Source organism: Lacerta agilis, chromosome 7 (genome assembly GCF_009819535.1).
Source record: "Lacerta agilis isolate rLacAgi1 chromosome 7, rLacAgi1.pri, whole genome shotgun sequence".
In the NCBI taxonomy this organism is placed as follows: Eukaryota; Metazoa; Chordata; class Lepidosauria; order Squamata; family Lacertidae; genus Lacerta; species Lacerta agilis.
The window spans coordinates 11,790,028-11,817,464 of NC_046318.1; the positions used below are offsets into that span (position 1 = coordinate 11,790,028).

General features: G+C 43.3%; 1 protein-coding gene across 1 annotated transcript in view; it reads left to right on the forward strand.

Annotated features, from left to right (window-relative positions):
- The window catches only part of DNAH5 (dynein axonemal heavy chain 5), a 161,754-nt gene that overhangs the window by 97,011 nt on the left and 37,306 nt on the right, over window positions 1-27,437 (forward strand). The window contains exons 45-60 of the mRNA XM_033154384.1: window positions 427-631; window positions 2,225-2,367; window positions 4,127-4,261; window positions 5,577-5,699; window positions 6,326-6,539; window positions 6,897-7,120; window positions 8,297-8,495; window positions 13,202-13,374; window positions 14,033-14,163; window positions 15,067-15,220; window positions 18,003-18,270; window positions 20,423-20,654; window positions 21,205-21,319; window positions 21,938-22,114; window positions 23,205-23,408; window positions 25,619-25,798. Coding sequence (XP_033010275.1) covers window positions 427-631; window positions 2,225-2,367; window positions 4,127-4,261; window positions 5,577-5,699; window positions 6,326-6,539; window positions 6,897-7,120; window positions 8,297-8,495; window positions 13,202-13,374; window positions 14,033-14,163; window positions 15,067-15,220; window positions 18,003-18,270; window positions 20,423-20,654; window positions 21,205-21,319; window positions 21,938-22,114; window positions 23,205-23,408; window positions 25,619-25,798 — 2,877 coding nt within the window. The remainder of the gene's footprint in view (window positions 1-426; window positions 632-2,224; window positions 2,368-4,126; window positions 4,262-5,576; window positions 5,700-6,325; window positions 6,540-6,896; window positions 7,121-8,296; window positions 8,496-13,201; window positions 13,375-14,032; window positions 14,164-15,066; window positions 15,221-18,002; window positions 18,271-20,422; window positions 20,655-21,204; window positions 21,320-21,937; window positions 22,115-23,204; window positions 23,409-25,618; window positions 25,799-27,437) is intronic.

Below are 27,437 nucleotides of genomic sequence, written 5' to 3' on the forward strand. Positions count from 1 at the left end.
ATTAAAAAGGGTCTCCAGTTTTTGATAAAATCTTCTATCCTTCTCCCCCTCTCTATCTCTTATAGGTAAATACTCTGTTAAGCTAACCTTTCCAGCTGGTTCCCACAATTTCATTAGCCAAGCTAAGGATTATTGTGATAATCTGTAGTTTTATAATAGTATATATTTAAAGTAGATGAATAAATGGGCAAATTAAGTTAATTCGGATATGCAGAAAATATTAAAAAATAAATAGAAGGAACCACAGAAAGTGGGTGGGGGGGAGGAAGACAAGTTTTGAAATATTAAATTGATTTTAAATTATTGAAAAGTATAAATTTGAAAATCATAAATAAAATATTTTTTTTCATTAGCCAAGCTTTCATAGTAGGTGCACAATAATTTCACCATTTAGTCACTAAAGGCAAATGGTGCTTTGCTATTCAGGAACAGGGTGGAGAAATAACAGCGGAGTACCTGGAAAGATTGTATATTTTCTCCTTGATGTGGAGTGTTGGGGCACTGCTGGAATTGGAAGACCGTTGCAAAATGGAGCACTGGCTTCGGAATCATGAAACTATAAAACTTGACCTCCCCAACATCCCAGAAGGAAGTGAAGACACTATGTTTGACTACTATGTTACCAATGATGGTTAGTGAACTCCTGAGAAGTTACTATGTATGCCTCATTACTAGCTTCAAAAGGTTTAGTATGAATAAGTTATGAAGCCTTTGGGTTATGAAGTTTGGTGGATGTAACATCCAGTGATCAGAGACCTCCAGATGAAGATCATTCAGATTTGAAAAACCTGTGTTGTTTATATTTGGTCTTCTCCAGTCTTCACCCTGTCAATTCTAAGACACTTTGTTGGGACGAGAAGGCAGTGGGTTGCTGTGGAAGTAATGCTAATCCATAATTTAGCTTTATAAGGACAAACACTTCCACTTTGTTCCCTTCCCATGTTCAGCTTGCTGTGCTGTCCGAACCCGAAAAACTGCTACTGATTTTGAATATAGTTAGTAGAAACAGGCCAAACCATAGTCCATGAAGCTGTATTGTTTCAACAAACCATAGTTAAGATTAATCACTGACTCAGATGACATGCTAAACTGAAGTTAATCTAAAATGGAGGTGGAAGTTTCTGAAATCCTTGTGGCTGCTCCAAAGGAAAGTGGAGGGGGAATTATGCAAGACTGATATTCTGTGTAGAAATACATTTTAAAAAAAATAAAAAATAGTCCAGTAGCACCTTAGAGACCAAGTTTGTTCTTGGTATGAGCTTTCGTGTGCATGCACACTTCTTCAGATACATGAGTGGTGTATCTGAAGAAGTGTGCATGCTCACGAAAGCTCATGCCAAGAACAAACTTAGTTGGTCTCTAAGGTGCTACTGGACATTATATATATATGTGTGTGTGTGTATATATGTGTGTGTGTATATATATATATATATATATAATCTCCACTGTGTCAGGCCAACATGGCTACCTACCTGAATCTGGTATTCTGTGTGTTTTGCCCTCATAAAGCAAATCTATGTTTCGTGTTACATAAGAAACGGGCCAGTCATATGCTTCTGCCAAGTTTTTACTCTCATGGGTCATGAATGTCCACCACACCTAATGGGTCATGAATATCCACCACACCTAATGGCTTCATGACTTACTTCGGTTTTAAATTGTACGTAATGGGGATTAGAGGTTTCAGTTGCATCCCTGCTTTTGTAGATTTCAGATCTGGAGAGCTGCCCAAAATGTCTCTCAGACTAGTTCTCCTTGACTACCTTCTTATGGGTTAATACATACACATGACCTGGGTGGCGCTGTGGTCTAAACCACTGAGCCTCTCGGGCTTGCCGATCAGAAGGTCGGCGGTTCGAATCCCCACGACGGGGTGAGCTCCTGTTGCTCGGTCCCTGCTCCTGCCAACCTAGCAGTTCGAAAACACATCAAAGTGCAAGTAGATAAATAGGTACTGATCCAGTGGGAAAGTAAACAGTGTTTCTGTGCGCTGTTCTGGTTTTGGTGTTCCGTTGCACCAGAAGCAGCTTAGTCATGCTGGCCACGTGACCTGGAAAAAACTGTCTGCGGACAAACGCTGGCTCCCTCAGCCAGTAAAGTGAGATGAGTGCTGCAACCCCAGAGTCGTCTGCGATTGGACTTAACTGTCAGTGGTCCTTTACCTTTTTATGTTTAAATACAAGGCATGTTTCAAGGGGAATTCACTGCTTTTCCTTTGGACTAGGCAAATGGATGCACTGGAATACTTGCATTGATGAGTATGTATATCCCACCAACAGCACGCCAGAGTATGGCTCCATCTTGGTGCCAAATGTTGACAATGTGAGAACGGACTTCCTTATGCATACTATTGCAAAGCAAGGCAAGGTAATTCTCTGATGTTTCACACAGGGATTTCAGTAATGCCACTTGGTGGAGGGATGATCAAGAGGGCTGGGGATTTTTACTTTGTATGCATTTTTATCTAACTCCTCCAATTGTTCAAAGTCCTCTATAACTGTTACTTCCTTGTGGTAGCTTTATGAGTCGGGCTAGGCTGAAGAATAGTGACATGTTCACAATCACAGCTCTATGGCTCAATAAGGATTTGAATGTGGTTTTTGCATCCATATCCAGCACTAGCTATTGCATTATGCTGGCCGCCTCTCAAAAGCAAAAAATCATGTTGCGTGTTCAAAGATCTTGCTTTGCCCCCCTTCTGCTTGTGTCAGGTTAGCTCTTCTAGAGTTGATTAACCCATGTGACCAAATATAGCAGATGTTTAGTTGTGATAATAATAATAATAATAATAATAATAATAATAATAATAATAATAATTTATTTGTACCCCGCCCATCTGGCTGGGTTTCCCCAGCCACTCTGGGTGGCTTCCAACAGATATTAGGATACATTATAATGTCACAGATTAAAAACATCCCTGAGCAGGGCTACTTTCAGGTGTCTTCTGAATGTAAGGTAGTTGTTTATCTCTTTGAAATGAGATGGGAGGGCGTTCCACAGGGTGGGCGCCACTACCGAGAAGGCCCTCTGCCTGGTTCCCTGTAGCTTTGCTTCTCACAGTGAGGGAACCGCCAGAAGGCCCTTGGCACTGGATCTCAGTGTCCGGGCTGAACAATGGGGGTGGAGACGCTCCTTCAGGTATACTGGACCGAGGCCTTTTAGGGCTTTAAAGGTCAGCACCAACACTTTGAATTGCGCTCGGAAACGTACTGGGAGCCAATGTAGATCTCTCAGGACCGGTGTTATGTGGTCCCGGCGGCCACTCCCAGTCAGCAGTCTAGCTGCCGCATTCTGGATTAATTGCAGTATAGTATAGTATGGTATAGTATGGGATTTATGAGTAGCTCTAGAGGTAAGTATGACGGTTTCAAATCACGATTATTATTTATAGTGTGTGCACAACACCTTTCGGAGTTACACACGAAACATAGATAGGTCCCTGCTTTCAAGGAGTTTGTAGATCTCAAATAAACAATGGGGAAATGACGGAGGAAGGGAAGAATGTGGGCAGATACCATTATATATACATCCTCTCATTTTCTTGCCTATTTTCTTTTTCACTCTTTCTTCCTTTTCTTCTTTCTACCATGGACACATTCTCCACCTCATTATTTTTCGGGACTATTCTTTCTCCTGCCCCTCCTTTCCAGTCCACCCCTATCATGCAATGGTATTCTCAGCCCACACCTCCATTCCTCCTTGACGCCTATTTCTCTACTGTTTTGCATAGGCCATTTTACCTGCTCTTTTCTTCTCTGGGACCAGAGGTCCTCTATCAATAGGAGCCAGTGAACCTTCTTTCTCTACCACCCCTTCTTGGCATTAGAGCAGCTCAGCTGATCAGTGCCAGAGGCTTCATCACAAAATCCCTTTGTGCATTACAATATAGATTTTGCTGGTACAGCTAACTCCATTTTGGTCAGGGATGGGTGCTGCCAAAATAAATTACTAATGTTGCAAGTGATGATGTATTTTTTGGATTCTTCTTCTTCTTCTTCTTCTTCTTCTTCTTCTTCTTCTTCTTCTTCTATATTACTTGAAAAGAATAATTTTGAGAACTGAGCCTCTGCCAATGCCCTCAGTTCAAGTATTCCCCAACTCATTTGGATTCTCTCCTCATCTTCAGGCAGTGCTACTAATTGGTGAACAAGGGACCGCTAAGACTGTCATCATCAAAGGCTACATGTCAAAATATAATCCTGAAAGCCACATGGCCAAGAGTCTGAACTTTTCATCGGCAACAACTCCTTTAATGTTTCAGGTACTCCTTAGAATTATATTTCTCTAAACTGAAAGTGAAGTGAGCCTTTTGGTTCACTTCACTGACTGTATACCAGAAAGAGATTATTCAATTGTTTTTTTTAATTAAATGTCAAAGGTCCATCTTTCCCATAGCCTGCTAATCTTGTTCCTGTGACTTTGGTGGCCAAATGGCCCCTCTCTTGGGATGCCATCTCTTCCTTATTCATGCCATTTAAAGATGCATAAGTGCATCCAATTCCTAATTCCTAAATCTCTTCCAGACCTCCTGTTTGTTTCCATATTCCAAGGCAGTTCCAGCACTATTTCTGCTTTGCCAACTTTTTTATGGAATGCACACCAGCCAAATTCTCCTTAAGTTTTGCTTAACTTTTTTTTTGGGGGGGGGAAGGAAGAATAAATAGGATACAAGCCATAAAAGTGTTGCAGGAACCACAACATTGAAAGTGTGGAGGAGAAGATCAAGCATGGAATTAAAGCCCTGAATTAAATGGGCTTTAGTCCCGGGAAGGTGTGAAAGGATTGCAGTCTTCAGGTGCAATTCCATACAGTGGTTTCTCGGATTACGAACTTAATCCGTTCTGGAGGTCCGTTCTTACACCTAAGCATTCTTAAACCGAGGTGTGTGCTTTCCCTAATGAGGCCTCCGCCGCCAGTGTTGATCTTCCGGGGCAAAGTTCACTAACCAGAACACCTACTTCCGGTTTTGCAGAGTTCGTTGTCCAAAGAGTTCGTTAACAGGACTGTTCACAGACCAAGGTACCACTGTATTTCAGTTACGCCAGTTGAGGAGGTACACCAGCAGGATGACTAAAATGGACCAGAGCCGTGGGCAAGATGGGGTTGGCATAGGGAGGAGCACACTTACATCATATCCAGTTCTCACCCAGATCATGGTCACTCTCGCACCCATGATGCACAATTGTACCGGGTCCCGTTGGCTTTAGCGGCAGTGGGAGAAGGTGGATTTCCCACTAGTATACCAGTAGCATTTCTCTCCCACCTCTCATGTAACTGGTGTGTAGGTTTGCTTTTAATAGGAATATCTTTTGATAACTGAGATGACTATGAGAGTTCTAATCATGATGTATATAGAAGAAACTTCTCATTTAGGATTAGGCATGGTATACGATACCCAAATAAAGCACAGCTATTGAAAAACCGCAACGCGTTGTGTGTGCTATCTGCATTTGCCTTCGCATCCCTTCATAGACTTTGTCCTAAGCAATATAGCATGTAAAACAAATGCCTGTCATTTTAAAGGCTTGGGGAGATGCTTAGATTTTTTTTTGCAAACATGCATGTTCTTCTTCCAGCGCACAATTGAAAGTTATGTGGACAAACGCATGGGCACAACTTATGGTCCTCCGGCAGGAAAGAAAATGACAGTCTTCGTTGATGATGTGAATATGCCTGTAATCAATGAATGGGGAGACCAGGTCAGCTTCAATGAATAGGATATTTCTTTTTCACAATTCAGTGCATTGATTTGAATCAGTAGTCAGTATGAAGATGATCATATTTTTATTTATCAACATTTTTATTTATAGTGGAAATTTATAGTGGAAAATGTTCCAATGTTTTAAAGCAGTTCCTCTTAAGTTGACAGAGAACATTGCCTGATTTTATTTGGAATGGCAAAAATCCTAGGTTAGTTTTAGTTATCCTACAAAGGCCTAAAGAGGAAGGAATAATAGTGTTTTGAGACAATCAAATATGCTCATGCTGCAATTTCATTCTTATGTAAATACGCCATAGTATTGCATGAGACAATATAGGAATAAAAATATATGAGATGAGTCAATTTATTAAAGGAGCTCTGCAAATCTGAAAAACTTAAAAGTTCACTTACAGGGTAATCCTAACCATGTCCACTCAGAAGAAAGTCCTATTGAATTCAAAGGGTCAGTGGGAACAGGATTGCAGCCTGTTTGTTTATTTAATGCCGAGTTTTTGACAGGATTGCAGTCTGAATTCATATCCCACCCTGCCTCCCAAAGGAGTCCAACTTAAGAGCAAAAACAAAGCACAAAACGTTATGAAACGCCTCCCATTTTTTCCACAGGTCACCAATGAGATAGTTAGGCAACTGATGGAGCACAATGGTTTTTATAACCTGGAGAAGCCTGGAGAGTTCACCAACATTGTGGACATCCAGTTCTTGGCTGCTATGATTCATCCGGGTGGCGGACGCAATGACATCCCTCAGAGACTGAAGAGGCAATTCTCTGTTTTTAATTGCACTCTGCCTTCTAATTCGTCCATCGACAAGATCTTTGGTAATGTGGAGAGCTTTTAAACTCTGTTGTTTGTACTGTATATGCTACTTAAGTTTTCTTTACATTTGATGAAGAATTTAAGAGACTGCCAACCTTGAGCGTTTGCTACCCTTGTTTATATGAGCAGGGAACCCCAGAGTATTATTTCTTCCTTAGGCTTTGTATTTACCTGTAGCAGGTGTGGCCTTGAGTCTCCTGGAGGCATTTGCTTTGCAGGTGGTTTTTTTTTTTTTCCCAATACACCCGCTCTCTGGTTGTGCCATGCTGTTGCCTCAATTGCGTAGGTTAATGGTGGCATGGGGCTCTGAGATGCATGGTTTCTCTCTCTCTCCAAACTATCATGTTTGGGTTCTCCAGGTGTGATTGGAGTAGGACATTACTGCAGCCAGAGAGGCTTTATGGAGGAGGTGAGAGCTACAGTCTCCAAGCTGGTGCCACTGACTCGCAAGCTGTGGCAAATGACCAAGATCAAGATGCTGCCGACCCCTGCCAAATTTCATTATGTGTTCAATCTCCGAGACCTTTCCAGGATTTGGCAAGGGATGCTGAATACCACCTCAGAAGTAATCAATGAATCAAATGTAAGTAGTGCATGTGGTGCCTTCACATATTGCGGATTGGCATCATCATTTACTCGAGATGCTTCATTCAGGTTTTTGCACTTTGGGGACACTTTGATGATAAACACTGTACAGTAGGAACCGGAGAAGCAGCCCTGTTCAGTAAACCGAACACTGGTTTACATTCACAAATGATAAAATAAAAGGAAGAAGACCCTGCTGAGCTCCAAAGGGTTACTCTTGGAAGGCTGGTTTTGTTCCAGCAGTACAACTGATTATGGTTTCCATGATTTTTGGAAGGCCAGGGCTGCAGCTGGAAGGAATGTTTTTGTAGCCTGGTGGCCATGCTCCCCTCTCCCCAACCCCATGTCAATAAGGGCAATTTTCCCTTCCCCCAAGTTTTTCCTACATCACCAATCACACTGCAGTCATGTACTTGGGAAGAAGAAGACAACCATCAAGCAGTATTGGTACCCAAAACATTAGATTAGATAAAGAAGCAGCTTAAAATAGGAGGTAAAGAAGACAAAAGGTGTGTGTGTGTGTGTGTGTGTGTGAGAGAGAGAGAGAGAGAGAGAGAATTTCCCCCTCCAGATCCTATTCAAAGATGGCATCCTATCCCTGGCCTTTGACACTTCCTATGTATTTTTTTGACACACCGTATTTCTCCAATTGAAAACTGTTTTGACCGATTGTAATACACCATTGTATCTTCCCACGGCTGTAACCTACCCTGGGAGCTTATGATGAAGGGCGAGAAAGTCTGCTCGAATTCCTTTTTTCTTAAGCACAGGTGCTAAGAAAGGTTTTTCTATGTGAGTCTATTCACCAAGGAACGGATCGCTGTTGCGTTAAACCCTTGATGGCCAATTAGCAAATTAACATGGGTTGATCGTCGGGGGGGGGGGGGATGCCCTTAGGTGAACATTACGCACCTGCAAATCAGGTCTTACTCAGTTGTTGCCACTTTGTGATGTTTTTATTGGAATGATCTGCATGTTTTAGTAGACCATACTCGTGTGTGTGTGTGTGTGTGTGTGTGTGTGTGTGTGTGAGAGAGAGAGAGAGAGAGAGAGAGAGAGAGAGAGATTGTTTTTTTTAAAGAGAGATTTGGATGCTGCAAAAAAACTAAAAAAACTAATCAGAAGCAAAAAGGAACATTCAGTTTTTCTTTTCTCCTTTTTTATCTCTGGACAGGTGCTCATAAAACTGTGGAAGCATGAATGTAAGCGTGTTATTGCCGACCGTTTCACAACTCCTGAGGATGTCACTTGGTTTGATCTGGCACTGGCAAAACTTGTTGAAGGGGAACTTGGCAGTGATAAAAAGACCCTGGTGGATCTCGGCACTGATGCATACTTTGTGGATTTCTTAAGAGATGCCCCTGAAGCTACAGGTAAAAATCTAAACTGAAAACCATCTGTCTGGCATAAGGAAAATGAAAGGGATGTCTACAAGATGTCCAGTTTGGAAAGACATGGTATGTTGACAGCAAACAGGGAAATAACAAAATCATAATATTTACAGTGGATAATATTACCTTGATAACTAGGCACTGTGTTGTGATTCTAAGGATGCTTTAGTTGTTTTCCCATTCATTTGGGGGGGACGACGACACTATTTTTGGCACTGCCAGCTCAGAGTGAGCACAAAAGTGAACCACTGGGCTGCTGGAGTCAACTAATGTGTTGGTGCAAACAACACACTAGTCTGTCTTGTCGCACTACAGAAAGTAGCTTTTGCTACATAGGTGTAGGTACCAGAGTATAATGAAGCATGCATAGGCTAGACCTCTATCCAATATAGTTGTTAACAAGGATGGGGGAGAGATTTGGTTGTTTGAATTTTAATGACAATCTGCCCAATTCACATTTTCCCAAATAATATGAGACACAGCCATCTGGCAAATGTATACCTCTGAATGTTGCAATGGAGTTCTTCAATTAAACAGAGGAATGAGTCCATCATCATAAGCATCAGGCAAAACTACATACAAAAATGTGCACATTAGGAGAAAGGATGGCTTCAAAACCAATGTGGAAACAACACCAGCAACCAATGTGGAAATAATAATTATTATTTCCACATTGGTTGTGGTTGTGGTTGTTATATTTATGTGCCACTCATCTGACTGTGTTGTCCCAGCCACAATGTGCGGCTCCCCCAAAAATATTTAAAACACAACGAAACATCAGCAATTAAAAACTTCCCTGAATAGGGCTGCCTTCAGATGTCTTCTAAATGTCAAATAGTTCTTATCTATTTGACATCTGATGGGAGGGCGTTCCACAGGGCAGGTGCCACTACCGAGAAGGCCCCCTGAGAGCCAGTGTGGTGTAGTGGTTAAGAGCGGTGGACTCGTAATCTGGTGAACCGGGTTCGCGTCTCCGCTCCTTCACATGCAGCTGCTGGGTGACCTTGGGCTAGTCACACTTCTTGGAAGTCTCTCAGCCCCACTCACCTCACAGAGTGTTTGTTGTGGGGGAGGAAGGGAAAGGAGAATGTTAGCCGCTTTGAGACTCCCTAAGGTAGTGATAAAGTGGGATATCAAATCCAAACTCTTCTTCTCCTTCTCTGCCTGGTTCCCTGTAACCTCACTTCTCGTAGTGAGGGAACCACCAGAAGGCCCTTGGAGCTTGACCATTTGAGCTGAACAGTGGGGGTAGAGACACTCCTTCAGGTATACTGGGCTGAGGCCGTTCAGGACTTCAAAGGTCAACACCAACACTTTGAATGTGGTGAATTGGACTCAAGACTGGGGGGGGGAATTGAGAAACTGAAAGAATCTGAAACTGACACATTTCATCCATCCCTCATTGTTCCCCACAAAAATGCTTTCTATGGAAAAAGGATGTGATTTTCGTTCTTTTTCCTCAAAAGAAACCTATTTTATTTCAAACTAGGTGGGGAGAAGGAAAAATCTGTAAAAGGTAAGCTGCAGGTGCCTGGGTCAGCTGGAATTTAGATATTTGTCTAGAATTTTTTTTTTAAGGGCTTGAGTTCTGTATCCAGCTGTGCATGTTTAGTTTCATAGAAGTCGATGCATCTTAAGCATGTCTAATATGTTAAGAGACGGTGACCTTATATTATCATTATTACTATTTGCTTTGAAACAACTGTAGCTTAAACAGGAAATAACTTAAGCATGTTTGGGCTTACACAACCTTCATCTTGACGGCTGATAAGGGCAGAGCTGTATTTAAGGATTGCTATCCTGTTCAGCAAATGTAAATACTTCAGCTTCATTATTGAGCTTTCTCCATATAGGGAAAGGTAACTGCTTGAAAAATTTGCCGCAATGAATAATAACATTTAAGAACAGGTAGGTAGCCGTGTTGGTCTGCCATAGTCAAAACAAAATAAAATTAAAAATTAACTTTTTAAAAAAAGAAGTGTGCATGCACATGAAAGCTCATACCAAGAACAAACTTAGTTGGTCTCTAAGGTGCTACTGGAAGGAATTTTTTTATTTTATTTTGTTTTAACATTTAAGAAGAAGGAGAAGGAGAAGAAAAAACCTACACAAAACCCTATAAGCTGTGAAGTATTCATAGGATGGCATTTATATAGGGCCTTTGCTATAGTGGAGGAATAAAACCAGAAATTCTGTAATCTGCATAATTTTACAGTACAGTGGAACCTTGTTTCTCGAACCTAATCTGTTCCGGGAGTCCGTTCGACTCCTGAATCCATTCGAAAACCAAGGTGCGGCTTCCGATTGGCTGTAGGAGCTTCCTGCACTCAAGTGTAAGCTGTGTCTTCCAAAAAAAAAAAAACCTTAAAAAACAATTACTTCTGGGTTTTTGGCATTTGGGAGCCAAAACGTACGAGTAGCAAGGCATTTGAGAACCAAGGTACAACTATCAACATTTTTGGAAGCCGTTTTAAATAATGGCATGAAGTCCTTGATTCAGCTTTTGAGATGAATTTGTTGTGTACAATTAGCAGCAAGTTTAGCCCTGCATTTGCATGTTTCAACAGCTACTAACTGTGGGATTTTACTTTCGTTGACTGTTAATGGGAAAATGCAGCACCTGCTTTTATATACACGAGTTTATGCTGGAAGTCGTGAGGTTTGGCATGCAAACAATGCACAGCGTGTAGAGAAATGTTTCTTGCAGAGCAGTACTCTTTGGAATTTGTACGTTATGCTTGGGGAGAGAGCCTTTCTGCCTCCTCCTTTCGCAGCATCCAAGTTGCTCAGCATTGCTCCAAACGCCCAGCGGCTCCTTACACGAAGCAGCCAAAGTTGTCAGCACTGAAAAAAATTAGGAGCGGATGAAGCGGGAAGGGAATTAGCCAATTCTTCCTTGGGGAAGTAAAGTGCAAGGACGTGGCTTGAATACCAGAACAAAAACAATAGCTCACTTTTAAATCTTCAAAAATTGTTCAGTCTTGTTTGTTTAAAAATGTCTTTTGCAGGACTGGCAAAATTCACACTTCACAAAAGCGATTTTTTAATTTTTATTTTAGATCAGACGTTGTTGCTCTCTCCTTAAAGACTCTACTGATTCTTCTCCACCTGCAGCAAGTAGCCCACAGCAATCTATTGCTGCTCCTGGGCTCCTTTAATAATAAAAACCTTATTCCCTCGCTGCTTCAGTAACCAAGGTAGCCTGTAGCTTATTCCTTCACTCGACCAACTTGCCTTTTATTTCCCAGCACCCATGTTTCAGAAATTCCAAAACTGTGTGCTGGGACACACTATTATTCTGTAAAAGAACTGGGAGCACCTTCAGACATATAGCCAATCTGAAACAGGATAGAATAATCTGGAATGGCAGTGTATGAGCTAGCCAAAACAACACATGACCAGTTTTGGGGCATCAAGCCACAGAAACCATGTCTGCGACTTGCAATCAAAACCATGTCTTTATTACCAAATATTTGACAAGACGTTCTCTATCACACACGAAAAGCCTCTCTGTAATTGTCTCCGCTGTCAGAAAACTACCCCACCCAGAACCTTTTTAGCTTTTTGACTTGCTTGTATATAAAATGCAATTATCTCTTGAAATGAATGAATAAAAAACTATCTGAAAGAGCACATTTTAAGCTTTATCCTGATACAAAACAAGCTGAATTTACATACAATTAAACATTTGCTGTGACATTTTTCAAATAATATTTTTTGTTTAAAAAGATAAAAACCAATGCTTAAGCGCTAATATTTTTCCCTGGGGGGATTTTAAATACCACATGTCTAAATTAAACTTTTGCTGTGCACTTTTCTGCATATTTTAGTGTATAAAGCTAATCCTAATTCCTGCCCCAAAGTGGGAAAAATACATCTATATGCATATTATTCTGTTGGATGGTTGTATAAATTAAGAATAAATAATATCACAAGCATGATGCCCTGAGTTTATATCAATGTTTATAGAAGTAATTAGAATAACTAAACTATTTGAGCCAATTTTAGTGAGAAAAATGCATTTTACACAAATGTTTACCAGCAGCTATAAAAAGTTGAACTAAGCTATTCAAATATTGCAATTAATTACAAATACAAAGTTTATTATTATTATTATTATTATTATTCCTGAAATGACATAAAGCACATGTTCCTTTTGAGTCAAATAAATTGTTGCAAGCACAGAAATAAGTGCACATGTTTCTACGTTGCAGTAAAGCATAACAGCCATGATCCAGCTAAATTGAAGTATTTTGCACCCCTATTGAATTCAATGAGAAAGTTAAATATTTAACAGTGCAATTGTATACATGCCTTCTCAAAAGTAAACCCCACTGAGTTCATTGTGGTTTACTCCCAGGTAAGTGGGTAAAGAATTGTGGCCTACACCTCATTTTATTTAAAGGTCCTGAATTGAACATTTTATCCCAAATCAAATCTATGTTAATTTGTTTTATCAGTCTCTACAATTACTACTTGTTATTATTTCTATTACTGTTACTTCTGTTTCGACCACTATTCATAAACAGGTGGTTCTGCTTGGACTAGTAGTCTCTTTCTCAATTCCTCATGGGCAAGAGAAGACCTTACAATTAGGACACTCAAGAGCAGAGCAGTATGTTAAAAAAATAAAATAATTGCCCCTTGTCCTTGATATGAACTTGTCGTTTTTATTTTTTTTATCGCAGGAGAGGAGCCGGATGAAACAGAAGTTGACATGCCTAAAATATATGAACCCATTGCCTCTTTTGAGCACCTGAAGGAACGTTTGAACATATTCTTACAAATATACAATGAGAGTGTCCGTGGGACAGGAATGGACTTGGTGTTTTTTGAAGATGCAATGATTCATTTAGTGAAGGTACCAATGGCCGTGACGATCCATTTCACTTCAGAAATTCTTAATCCTGAAAATGTTAAGCGAACCAGGCTAGTCTCGCACCTACAAACTCTGAAGTTACTTCAAACAGAAAGAGTAAAAAGGTTATAGATTAAGCCCTTAGAGTTCCATATTTAAATGTTGTAGGCCAGCCTCCACAGCTTCCAGATTTTTCTTGATATTTTTACTACAGCTCCCATTCCCCCCTAGCCAGTGTGGCCAATGGTCAAGGTTGATGGAAGTTGCAGCCCAAAACATCTGAAGGACACCAGGTTGGGGGAAGGCTGAAGAGCAGGCAGTGAGAGGGTGGGCGGTAGAAACTTATTGGAGGCAGAGCTGTATGATATCTAAGTTAGTCTGCTGCCCTGATGTATGGTGGAAGACACCGCCCCATTGCCAGTGTTAATTTAAGTCCATTCAGCTTCTGTACATGAAATGGAAACGGAGCCATCTTGTCCTTTGCCTCAGGCGGCAAAATGTCTTGGACAGCTCTGGAGATTAGGTTTGACTGAAGGATCCAGCGCAGGGTCAAGGAAAGGCCTCTGGGATCTGTAATTGCAGGAAAACCATCGCAGGAACCTGATTAGTATCTTGTGATTAGAACTATGTACCTCACCATCAATGTTGTGGTGTACTGCAGATCTCTCGAGTCATTCGCACTCCTCGTGGAAATGCTCTGCTTGTCGGAGTTGGCGGGTCTGGAAAGCAGAGCTTGACTAAGCTGGCATCGTTCATAGCGGGCTACGCTATGTTCCAGATCACATTAACAAGGTAGGCTGTCGAACAAAATCATGGTTTGAGCATTTAGAATGAAAGAGCATGCATTTGGCTCATACGGAACTTGTTCTCCCTGGCATATGTTGATCAGGTCTTCCTTTTTAAAAAAGAAAAAGAAAAAAAAGTTTGATGCTACGAAAGATGCCATGCCTGTTCAGGATATCAACTAAAGTTTTACCTGTAAAAATCAAAACAAGGATACACAACAAATTACTAGTACGGAAGGAAACTCTTTGTGTGCTAGTTCTTGTGTTTAAAACATATTTCTGGAAGAACAAGAACTCTGAGAAGAATATAGGGATCATGTTCATCAATATGAAAAATGACAGCCCCCCACCCCCTTTTCTCAGAAAGTCCTACCACACACACACATTTTAGAGAGAGAGAGAGAGAGAGAGAGAGATTTTATACCACTTTTTTTCTAACTGAAAGGTTTGTGATGTTTCTTAACGAATCTAAAGGTTTGCTGAGGTATGCACGCATGAGGCCCGCTTGTATGACAAAGGTTTCCAGCGAAGCATATTCCTTATTTCCCCCTCAACTGTCCGCAGCAGACAGCAAGATGACTAACCTAGTTTTTGACAGGTGATGATGTGGAACAGAAAATCCAGTTGACTCACAAGTCATGCACATTTAACTTGTGAAATCACAGCTTTACGCACTTGGCCTGTTCTGCACACTTGGGATTCTGTACATCCTTACCAAGGAAGAGGTTCAACTGAGCTGAATGGCACTTACTTCTAAGTGAAGAGGCATAGGATTGTATTGTGTAGCTCAAAAGCCAACAGCCAATAAAAGAAGAATAAACTGGGAGGCTCCTTTCCTTGCATGGATTTTTCCATTGGTGGGGCCTGGGCGCTTTGCTTGCCAATTTCCTTGTTTTTGTTCTTTCCAAAGGTCTTATAACACATCCAACCTAATGGAAGATTTGAAGCATCTGTATAGGACTGCTGGACAGCAAGGGAAAGGCATCAGCTTCATCTTTACAGATAATGAGATAAAAGACGAGGCTTTCTTGGAGTACATGAACAATGTCCTGTCTTCCGGAGAAGTAAGCTATTCCTCCCCGACTCCACACACCCCTGCTGGTTTTTTGTTAGTTGCTCCTTCCTTCTGCCCTTCCTTGGTGACCAAACAGCCAAGAGAGGGACTTGCCAGAGGGAATGCTTCCGAATGACAGTGGGATTAGATGCTTTGCTTAAAGCAGGGGTCTGCAACCTTTAAGACAAAAAGAGCCACTTGGACCCGTTTCCGGAGAGAAAAAAAAACTGGGAGCCGCAAAACCATTGCGGCCCACAAAAATATAAACACCCAGAAGCTCATAGCACAATTTAGACAGGTAATGAAGAGCAGGTAATGAAGGCAAAATGGCAAAATATCACGAAACGCCCCCCCACCCCAGCCAAACAACAAGCACTGTATTAAAGGAACCGTCTGAACGCCTGACGCTGCAGGGGCAAATCTAGAAGGGGAAATCCAACCCCCCAGAATACTTCCGCCCCATGAACAGCACAAATGCAACCCTAAAAGTTTAGCAAACTTATGCAAAAGCACACAGCATGCACACTGCCCCAATCACTATTGGCCAGCAGAGGGACTGGGCAAGGCAGCTGAGAGGGGCTGAAGCAGGGGGCTGATCACGTCCCCCCTGCAGGCACGGGAAAACATTCCTTCAGAATGGATAAAACCCTTCTTTCAGTCCATGGGACTCCCGCTTCTAGGGGGGGCGCTGCCCCCTCCTGCCCCCCCGTCGGTACGCCCATGCTCGGGCCCCTTTCGCCACGCTGCTTAAGGGAAGTCTCCTGCACGCCCCTGAAACAGAGCCCGGGACCGGTCGTCCCCTGAGCTTTTTCCCGCGCCCATCTCACCCCCTTGGGCCGCCCTTAGCTGAACAGCCGGGCTTCCTTTTCCTTCCCAGACTGCCACGTGTCCTGGAGCCGGGCCCTTCCACTTTTTTAAAAGAGGGCTTCCCCCTCGCCCGCCGCCCCTGGCCCAGCCCGCAGCTGCCTCCTTACCTCGTCGAGTCGTCGCGCCTCGTCGAATCACAGCAGCCAGCAGCTCTAGCAGCAGCAGCCAAAAACAAGCGCCGGGACAGGCGCCAAGGAGGGAAGCTGCTGTGGTCTGCTGCTGCGCCTGCACTGGCACGAAACAAGGCACGCATGAGCAGCACAGCCGCCGGCAAGGTAGAGAAGTGGGTGGGCGCAGGCGGGCCAGCAGCGCGGCGCAGCGCCCCCTACATTTCGGCGCTAAATGCACCGGCCCTGCCCGGAGCCGCAGCAAAGGTGCAAAAGAGCCGCCTTCGGCTCCAGAGCCGCGGGTTGCAGACCCCCGGCTTAAGGTTAGGGCAAGATGCTTTAATGGCAGATTAACCCATTAAGGCTGCATTTGTAAGTACACATATGAGAAAATCATCTCCGCTGAGCACAATGGAACCTACTTCTACGTAAAAGTGCAAAGCTGTAAAGCTTTAGGCAGTTAATTAGGGGGGTGCAGTTTTAATCAGTGGGAGCAGATCCTAATTGGTGGGAATTCTTATTAGAGACACACACATTTGTTTGTTGGTGATATTTTGGTTCTTAGACTCCTGGAACTGTAGAGTTGGAAAAGGGACTCTGAGAATCATGTAGTCCAAGCCCCTGAAATGCAGGAATGTGCAGCTGTCATGTATAGGGAGGGACCTGCAGCCTTGACATTATCAGCACCATGATCTAACCAGCTGATCTGTTAGTGTGTTGAAAGTGAAAAATAAAATTAAAGATGGCATTCTAACCATTAGTGCTCTGTCACCAGTATCTCAAAAAGACACCGCTGTTGATTTTTTGGGGGGCAATATATTAATTAATTACTGATCAGTTAAAAATCAGATGATTAATCTGGTATGCAAAAGATGAACAGGTTAAATCTGTAATGATACACTAGGCAAGGGATTTGGGGCATAATATTCAGCTTTCAGATTGGGAAAGGTTATGGAAAACAGACTTGAAATTATTGGCATGTTGTACGCTGAATGAAAACTATATGAAAATGATGTACTGGTGGTATTTGACTCCTAGTGAGTTGGCAAAAATGTATAAAACAAGTACAAATACCTGTTGGAAATGTAAAGAAAAAGAAGGTAAATTTTACCATATGTGGTGGTCGTGAGCTGTTAGTGTGTTGAAATAACAGCAAGTGAAAAATAAAATTAAAGATGGCAGTCTAACCATTAGTACTCTGTCTCCAGTATCTCAAAAAGACACCTCTGTTGTTGTTTTTTGGCAGTATATGAATTAATTACTGATCAGTTAAAAATCAGATGCATAATCAACTGAAAGTTCCAAAATCTTCTAGTTGTTGTTCAGTCGTTCAGTCATGTCCGACTCTTTGTGACCCCATGGACCAGAGCACGCCAGGCATGCCTATCTTTCACTGCCTCTCGCAGTTTGGCCAAACTCATGTTAGTAGCTTTGAGAACACTGTCCAGCCATCTCATCCTCTGTCGTCCCCTTCTCCTTGTGCCCTCCATCTTTCCCAACATCAGGGTCTTTTCTAGGGAGTCTTCTCTTCTCATGAGGTGGCCAAAGTACTGGAGCCTCAACTTCAGGATCTGTCCTTCTAGTGAGCACTCAGGGCTGATTTCTTTAAGAATGGATAGGTTTGATCTTCTTGCAGTCCATGGGACTCTCAAGAGTCTCCTCCAGCACCATAATTCAAAAGCATCAATTCTTCGGTGATCAGCCTTCTTTATGGTCCAGCTTTCACTTCCGTACATTACTACTGGGAAAACCATAGCTTTAACTATACGGATCTTCTAGTAGTTGGCTGTAATTAAAACATTTTTTTCTTACCCTAAGGTTTCCAACTTGTTTGCCCGTGATGAAATAGATGAAATCACTGGTGATCTCATACCTGTTATGAAGAGGGAGCACCCACGCCGGCCTCCGACCAATGAGAACTTGTATGATTATTTCATGACTCGCGTGCGTCAGAACCTGCACGTAGTTCTTTGCTTTTCACCAGTGGGTGAAAAATTCCGGAACCGAGCTCTGAAGTTCCCTGCGCTGATTTCTGGTTGTACTATAGACTGGTTCAGCCGCTGGCCGAAAGATGCTCTGGTTGCAGGTGAGTCTTAATAATCTATGTTGTTGTAGCCGATTTGCTGCAGATCAGATGCAATGGGTCAGAGGATGAGCAAACTCCCAATGTTGTAGTCCAACTCCCATCAGCCCCAGAAAGCATGGCCAATGGTCAGGAATGATGGGAGCTATAGTCCAAAATGTCCAGAGGGCTGCAGGCATGCGATCTCTGCAATAGATGATAACTCTACCTATGACTTCAGCAGTAGAAAGATTGTGCCTGTAGCAAATTGAGCTCACTTTGGATCTGGTTCTCCTCTTGGAAATGAGGTTGGAACCTCCTTGGTGGCATACTTTTTGAAAAATTGTGCCAAAATTTGATAGGATACCAAGGGACTTCTCTCACTGCATATAAAAAGTTGTTTATGTCAGCATTTGTCCCCAAACCCATCTGAACAATATATTTAAAAGTTGATATTCTTACATAGCTCACTAGGTTCTGGTAATTTTGGGGATGATTCAATGTGTCTTTAAAACATCTTTTCTATGAATCCTCTAAGTAATCATGCATAAAACTGCTGCCTTTAATATTTTATTTACATATCCCAGTAGCTTTCCGGTCACAATTCAAAGTGTTGGTGCTGACCTTTAAAGCCCTAAATGGCCTCGGACCAGTATACTTGAAGGAGCGTCTCCACCCCCATTAGTCAGCCCGGACACTGAGGTTCAGTGCTGAGGGCCTTCTGTATGTTCCTTCACTGCGAGAATGAGGTTACTGGGAACCAGGCAGAGGGTCTTCTTGGTGGCGGCGCCTGCCATGTGGAATGCTCTCCCATCAGATGTCAAGGAAATAAACAGCTCTCTGACTTTTAGAAGACATTTGAAGGCAGCCCTGTTTAGGGAAGCTTTTAATATTTGATGAATTATTGTATTTTAATATATTGCTGGAAGCTGCCCAGAGTGGCTGGGGAAACCCAGCCAGATGGGTGGGGGATGTATGTATGGATAAATAAAAAAATATTAAAATGTGAGAGAGCAATCTGTATGTTAGCGAATGAGAGAGCATCTATAAAACCTATACACATTTTAGTTTCTTCCTTAAAACAAGTGCCTTGATGTGAGAAATGCAAACGCCAGAATTAAATGAAGCCCACTTACCTGTTCTCTCCACACAGGGATTCCTAATCCCATCAAGACAAGAATACCAGCATAACTACCCAATAATTACAAAAAGAGGATTACCCAGCAGTGAAAAGAGATAAGCACTAAGATGATTTCACTTCTGGGAGGATAACCAGAGACATGCAAATTTTTAAAAAGGCAGAAATAAGAAGTTATAAAAAATAAACTTATTTAAAAAAACAAAAACAAGCAAGCATTGCCCAAACAAGTGCAGCAATTAATAATTGTGATTTCTGTGGGCACACTGTTCAGTTATTTGGAGTGTCATGGTTGTCACTGGGTTAAAATTATTGATGTTGCAAAACTGCACGTATATCGTATCCGTGAATTACTGCTGGTGGGAAATTAGAAATGCATTGTGGTGCCCGAGCAAAAGCATGCCTTGTGAGGAAACAGAGGCCTGCATGTTGAGGCCAGCTCTTGTGAGGCCGGGAATGATAGTTGACAAGGAAGGAGAGGAGATATCCAAGAGAGTAGGGATGTGAGGGATCAATCTAGGATAACTTTCAGGATTGACCAGGTTAGAGGAAGAGGAGGAGTTGGCTTGGTTATCCATGTCTTCTTCACAGTTCGTTTCTGGAGCGAGCTCAATGGTGGATGAAGCGAAATTAAGGGGGAAAGCCCGTGAGGCAATTTCTCCGTTGCATTAAACCTGTAAGTCAGGGGTAGGGAGCATCTACATTTGGCCCTGTGAACTCTCTCCAGGCCACTCCCCACTGCTTCCTCACCCTGAGCATTTTTGGGTGCCTGGAATGTTTTCTTGAACTCTGATAATGTTTCTTGCTTGTCAAGATGGGGGATTCAGAGGGGAATGAGAGTGCCTTTACAAGCTGGCCTACAGTCCAAAGGTAACGTTGACCTTTGTTGCTCCACCCACTTTTACCTTTGGTCCCGCCCCTTGCGGGCATCTGACCCTAAATGTCTGCCCAGAAGTGAACGTGGCTCAGAAACGTTCCTCATCTCTGAGGTTTCTTCTGTACATAAACGAAGGAAACTCTTCTCCTTTCCCTTCCCAGTGTCTGAACATTTCTTGTCCTCCTACGAAGTTGACTGCACCGACGAAATCAAAAGTGAGATGGTGCAGTGCATGGGCTCCTTCCAGGATGGAGTTGCTGAGAAGTGTGTTGACTACTTCCAGAGATACCGTCGGTCTACACACGTGACCCCCAAATCTTATCTGTCTTTTATTCAGGGGTATAAAGCGATATACAAGGAGAAACATGCTGAAGTGCAAACGTTGGCCAACAGGTGAGGAGTTTGCTTCGGTATTTCCCCCTTCATTTACTTTTCTCTAAATATTTTTACACGTTAGCTAGGATTCTCAGTATTACTTCTTGTTGGAATACTCTGAATTCTCACATTCGGGGCCAAACCAGAGAGCCAGGTGAAATGTACCTAAGAGTGTACATGGTTTGACTGATTGTGCATTGCTCTGGGTGCCTTCTAGATGAAATATTGTAAATGTCAGTAATAGTTACGTTCGGCCACAGTTGCTATCTGTTGCAGTGTTAACGTGTGTTAGCGGCGATGGCGCTGAATTGGTGAGTGATGCCGTACATTGTCAAAGAAAGGTTTGTGTCTCTGTCCCCCACCCCTTGGTGAGCTGCTAACAGGATGCATTAGTTAAAAATATATATATCATAAATACTTTGGTTTCAAGATCAAAATTGTGAAATTTGATTGAGAATTCTGATCAGTTCACCCAGTTCAGGTTTGAAAGATACTTGCGCCTTTTGGGGACTTCGATCCTGCTGGAATTTTTTGTTTTCGTTTTTAATGAACGTATGTTAAAATACAGGATGAATACTGGACTGGAGAAGCTGAAAGAGGCCTCTGAATCTGTAGCTGCTCTGAGCAAAGAGCTGGAAGCCAAAGAAAAAGAGCTGCAGGTTGCCAATGAAAAAGCTGATATGGTAAGGCCAGCTTTGATTTTCATGCTTTAGCGGAAAGAAAGGCCCCTACGAAGAGGAGTCTAGGGGATCTTGTTGCTTGTTTATTGAAAAATGAAAAGAAAAGAAATGGTGTTATGTACTGAGCTGAATCCTAAAACAATAGGATCCAGAATGCAGCACTCTGATTGGTCCGTGAACAATAGGATCCAGAATGCAGCACTCTGATTGGTCCGTGAACAATAGGATCCAGAATGCAGCAGTCTGATTGGTCCGCATGAGCCACCCAATCCAGCTCCAGGTGGAAGTGAATCAGTGACCTGATTGGCCTGCAAGAGCAGCCAATCAGGCTCCTGGAGGAAGTGAATCCACAACCTGATTGGCCTACAGGAGTAGCCCAGAATTAGCCAATCACGTGGGGCCCATTGTGTAAATAATGTATATATAGCAGACGTTTTGTGGAAAGACTCATTCCTTGCTACTATGAGCTAAATAAAGAGCATGAAATTCACACTTGACTCCAAGTATATTTCAAAAACCCTTAAAGAAAATTAAATATTTTGCCCAGGAAACATTTCTACTGTAATAGCAAAGATCTCCGACTTTTGCTTTCTTTCTGTTGGCGTTTGGTTTCCTCAATAGGTGTTAAAAGAAGTCACTGTAAAAGCACAGGCTGCTGAAAAGGTGAAGGCGGAAGTGCAGAAAGTGAAAGACAAAGCCCAGGCTATTGTCGACGGCATTTCGGCAGACAAGGCTACCGCTGAGGAAAAACTAGAGGCCGCCAAGCCTGCCTTAGAAGAGGCTGAGGCTGCTTTGCAGGTTAGTGCAGGGCATGTGGAAAGCGCCAGCTATTTGCGATCAAATTAGATGCCTTACGCAAGACTCGAAGATAAATCTTGACTTGTCAGGAAAAGATCTTCGGTGACGATTCAATGATAGATGGTTCAGGTGTCAAACTGCCAAAGCGTGTTCTCCCTTAAAAGAGAGCACGGGCTGCAGGAGGGTTAAAGGAGCAGCTCCCAGTTGCTGGGCAGTTTTTGGTTTGGCCACAGCTAGCGATTGGTTGGGGCGAGTCGCTGGGGAGTTGGGTATGTTGCCACTTGATGATTGACAGGTGCTGCCTATAAAACCTGTGTTTGTGAAACTCTAGTTTCACTTTTGCTGCGTGCAACGGATCTCCTGCCCGCCCTCCCTAACTTTAGGGAATGGTGTCCTGCTGCTTGACCTTGCTATGCCTGTCATGGGGTTGTCTGCTTTGGAGCAGGAGCCTGGTAGGAATTTGTCCAGTGGCTGATTGGCTTTTGTCACTGGTTTTGCCTACTGCGTAGCAAATCGTCACAACTTGTAAGGTTGGCGGTTAGGCATTGGTTAAAATTGCTCGCACTAGGGGTCAGGATAGGCTGGGCCTGCCCCTAGTAATGCTGCTTCAGGGGTATGGATAGGCTGGGCCTACCCCTGAATGCGCTGGGCAGGGGTATGGAATTGGCTGGGCCTACCCCTGCAAAAAGGGTATTCTGTTAAAGGAATCCAGGGGCTCTTCTTGCTTTTGTCCACCCCCACCTCAAGTGGTGGGGGGCTAGGGCCACGCAGAGTCCTTGGGAGCATTTGGGGGAGAACCGTGGGTCGTGGCCCGACTCCTTTTCTCCCTTAGGTGTTTACCCTTCCTGACTTCGCCCTTAAAGCGAATGTCAGCTGTCCCATGGCTGGGGGGACAGTAGTCGGTAACCAATGCCTAAGCAACCACTCACATTGGCTGTATTTAAATAAAGTTGTGGCCAAAATTATGCCAAAAACCTTAAACTAAAATTACTGTGTGATGTCTGAGTTACTGGGGTGGGAGCTGGCCGGAAACCTCGACATGCAATGTTTGTTGCACCTCCTAATTCTGTGCTGTTTTCAATACCCCCAGACTATCAAGCCTGCAGACATTGCCACTGTCCGTACTTTGGGTCGGCCACCTCATCTTATCATGCGCATCATGGATTGTGTGTTGCTGCTGTTCCAGAGGAGGGTAAACACTGTCAAAATCGACCAGGAGAAAAACTGCACCTTTCCCTCCTGGCAGGAGTCCTTGAAGCTGATGACAGCAGGGAACTTCTTACAGAACCTGCAGGTGTGTCAAAAGCCTTGATGGGATCAGAACCAGAGACTGTGCGTGTGAACCTGATGCATCAGAACAAAGTATATTAAGAGAATTTTTGAAGCCCAAACACTGTATATAATAAGGGAGAGGCAACTGGAAGACAAATCTAGCCTCCTAAAGAATTTCCCATCTGTCCCCCAGCAGAGCACCTTCTCCCAAATCTATTTAAAGCATTTTTACCTGCTTTTCGGGGCTAAAAAAGACCCACCCATCTCTAAATCGCCCGGTGTTGCATGATGTTGTTGTAACAACTTCAAAGGAGCCTGCTGTCAGCTGATTGGTGCTTATATTGAGCCGGGCTATGTGCATTGGTAGATGCTGTTTGAAAACAAACTGAACACAAATGGGCACCAACAAATGGACAATTTCAAAGGGGCTCACTCTCACTGCCAATCAGCTGATTTATGCTGTCAGCTAGCTCTGCTTGCCAAGGAACTGTCAGAAAAACACTTTTAGCTCTTGATTGTTTCCAAGCATAGAGATCCCTCAGCACTGAGGTGTGTGTGTGTGTGTGTGTGTGTGTGTTAGCAACATGGAATTTTATGCACACACGTGCCCACTTTAGCATGCCACTATCTCATGTGAAAGGACTGTTGCATTCCCAGCAAATGCCCGGAGGATTTTACTCCCCAATTAATTCCTACAGAAATACTGTAAAAACTAGGGGCCTGATTGAGATTCATGAAAACAAACAATCCCCAGTTCCAGGACTGGCCACAGTTTATTAAACTGGAATTCCCCTGAAGACCGTATATGTGGAAAATTAAATAGCCCAGGTTTTATTAATGCAGACAGCAATGTCACCGAAATAGTAGCTTGTGTTGACATAAAACAATGTGTAAAATTCAGATTACAAAGCAAGGAGTAAAATTCAAGAACTTAAGACGCAATGCAGAACAGGAGTAATTGTAATGAAAGTGCAATAAAAGGAAACAGACCTTAGGATGATTCAGGAAGCCAATTAGACACTTGGCCGAAATGGAAAACTGTGTTTACAAGACCCTCTTGTAGAACAGCATGGACTTGTTAAGGAAAAAAGGAGCTAATTCAATGGAGGTTTGGCAGGAGAAAAACAGGACCTAGGACTGATTTAGAAGTAGCAACACTCTTGTGTGTAGGTATTTATAGGATTATTCAAATCACCATCTACATCACACTAAAAGAGGTGATGAACTTTGTTGTTGTTCAGTCGTTCAGTCGTGTCCGACTCTTCGTGACCCCATGGACCAGAGCACGCCAGGCACCCCTATCCTCCACTGCCTCACGCAGTTTGGCCAAACTCATTCCAGTCGCTTCGAGAACACTGTCCAACCATCTCATCCTCTGTCGTCCCCTTCTCCTTGTGCTCTCCATCTTTCCCAACATCAGGGTCTTTTCCAGGGAGTCTTCTCTTCTCATGAGGTGGCCAAAGTACTGGAGCCTCAACTTCAGGATCTGCCCTTCCAGTGAGCACTCAGGGCTGATTTCTTTAAGGATGAATGAACTTAGTGATTGCTAAATCAGGATTTTTCCTCCCTAACAATTACAAACGCATGACCTTAAGGAGGATATGTTATTGACCAGGGGTCAGCAAACTTTTTCAGCAGAGGGCCAGCCCACTGTCCCTCAGACCATGTGGGGGGGCAGACTATATTTTTGTGGAAAAAATGAATGAATTCCTATGCCCCCAAAATAACCCAGAGATGCATTTTAAATAAAAGCACACATTCTACCCAGGTAAAAACACCAGGCAGGCCCCACAATTAACCCAGAGATGCATTTTAAATAAAAGCACACATACTACTCAGGTAAAAACACGCTGATTCCCGGACCGTCCATGGGCCAGATTTAGAAGGTGATTGGGCCGGCTCCGGCTCCTGGCCCTTAGTTTGCTTACCCATGTTATTGACGGTACGTAGAATCTAAATAAAGTACACAGGGGGAGGGCCTATTTAGCAAAACAGTTTCACAAGATAGTGATATGATGAATGTGGCATATTTGGTGCAGCTTTTAAAATAGCCTTTAATGACCCTTGAGATACTGTTCTAAAATCAATAGGGAGTCACCTAAGGTTTGCATCCCTGTTGCTGTTTGCCTTTCTTAGTGTGAGCGCGCATAGAGATTAATTTAGGATGGTGAAAGTACATTTCATTTTGGGCGAGTCAGTGAAGCTAAACTATCTTTTCCGTGATATCTCCAGCAATTTCCAAAAGATACAATAAACGAAGAAGTGGTGGAGCTCTTGAGCCCTTACTTTGAAATGTCAGACTACAATATTGAGACAGCCAGGAGGGTTTGTGGAAACGTGGCTGGCATTTGCTCGTGGACCAAAGCGATGGCTGCTTTCTTTGCGATCAACAAGGAAGTCCTGCCTTTAAAGGTAAGTGCAAATAAATGGGGCAAAGCTGAAACTGGAGTGAAACCAAATCACCTGGTGCATATGGTCTTGGGACATGCAGTGCAAGAAGCTGATTATTTGTCCTGATCTTCTGAGTTTCTTTCCTCCTTCCTTCCTTCCTTCCTTCCTTCCTTCCTTCCTGTGGCGGAGCTTCATGCTCCGGCACCGGGGGTCAGAGAGCAGGTGGGGGCAGGGCTGGCACACTCCCGGGGGTATGGTGTGCCACCCACAGGGGCGTGGCATGCGTCCTGGGGGCATGGCTTGCCACCCGCAGGGGCGTGGCACACCGCCTGCGGGGCGTGGCACCCAGTGCAGGCAGGGGGCAGCCGCGATGGCACCCCACTGGGATCGCAATGCCGGGGGTGGTGCGCTCCCCCCACACTCCTCTTCCTCCGCCACTCCTTCCTTCCTTCCTTCCTTCCTTCCTTCCTTCCTTCCTTCCTTTTAGGCTAGATGTACGTGAGTCCTAGGGTTGCAGAATGAACTATGCCACACTCCCCGCCCCCAACAATTTGTATACCTCTTAATCACAGTTGTCTCTAAATGGGGTACAGGAGACCTAATGCAAGGAGGTTAAAAGCAAGTTTAAAGCGTAAAATCAGAATTCACTTAAAAAGCCTGCTGGGATGACAAAAGGTCATCAGTAAGCACCGGACGTTCAAGGGGTGGGGGGGGCAAGGAGGGGCTGTCTGACCTCAACTGGAAGGGAGTTCAGCAGAATTGGGCCCACAGTAATGAGCACACAGCTCCTTGTGGATATGAGCTGTGCATCTGGGCCATTGGGGGTTGGGGCACGGCGACCACCAAACAGTGACTCTCCTCAAGACCTCAGTGATTGATTAATTAGAGATATAAAGGATCGGGCAGTTCCTGACGTATCCGGGACCAAATTATTATGTTTCTACAAATTACCACTTACTACGTTGAACATGGGCTGGTAGGGCAAGTTTTTGAGCACCAGAGTTGCGTGCTGGTGAGAGTCTGTTCCCCTCAACATTTTCTACCAGTTGGAGCTTCTGGACGAGGCTCAAGGGTGCTCTTGGTCTTTGGGAAGGATTGCACATTTTAAAATGTTCCTCTACATTTTTTTTTTAAAGCAAACCCTGTTTGCAAAAAGTAGAAATTAGCACAGCAGAGAGAATGTTTGGATCAGGCACCCCCAAACTCGGCCCTCCAGCAGTTTTGGGACTACAACTCCCATCATCCCTGACCGCTGGTCCTGTTAGCTAGGGATGATGGGAGTTGTAGTCCCAAAACAGCTGGAGGGCCGAGTTTGGGGGTGCCTGGTTTGGATGGAGCCTTCCTGATGTGCTGCATTTCTATTTGTAAGGAGTTGTTTGTTGTATTTATTCCACAGGGAAGAATGAAAAATCTGCCTCCTGCAGTCTGTTATATGTGTAGGTCTGCTTACAGACTCTTTTCAAAACAGTGTGGCCTTTCAGGATCATTAATACTGTAATATTGCATCAAAAATTTTTTACCACCCCATTCAACATTCATTTATCAGTGGCTACACTTACCACATGCAGTCAGTTTTATGCTTTTTTAAAATAAAAAGAGCTTTGTCTTTTTCACACACACACACACACACACACACACACATGGTAAGGGGTACAATCCT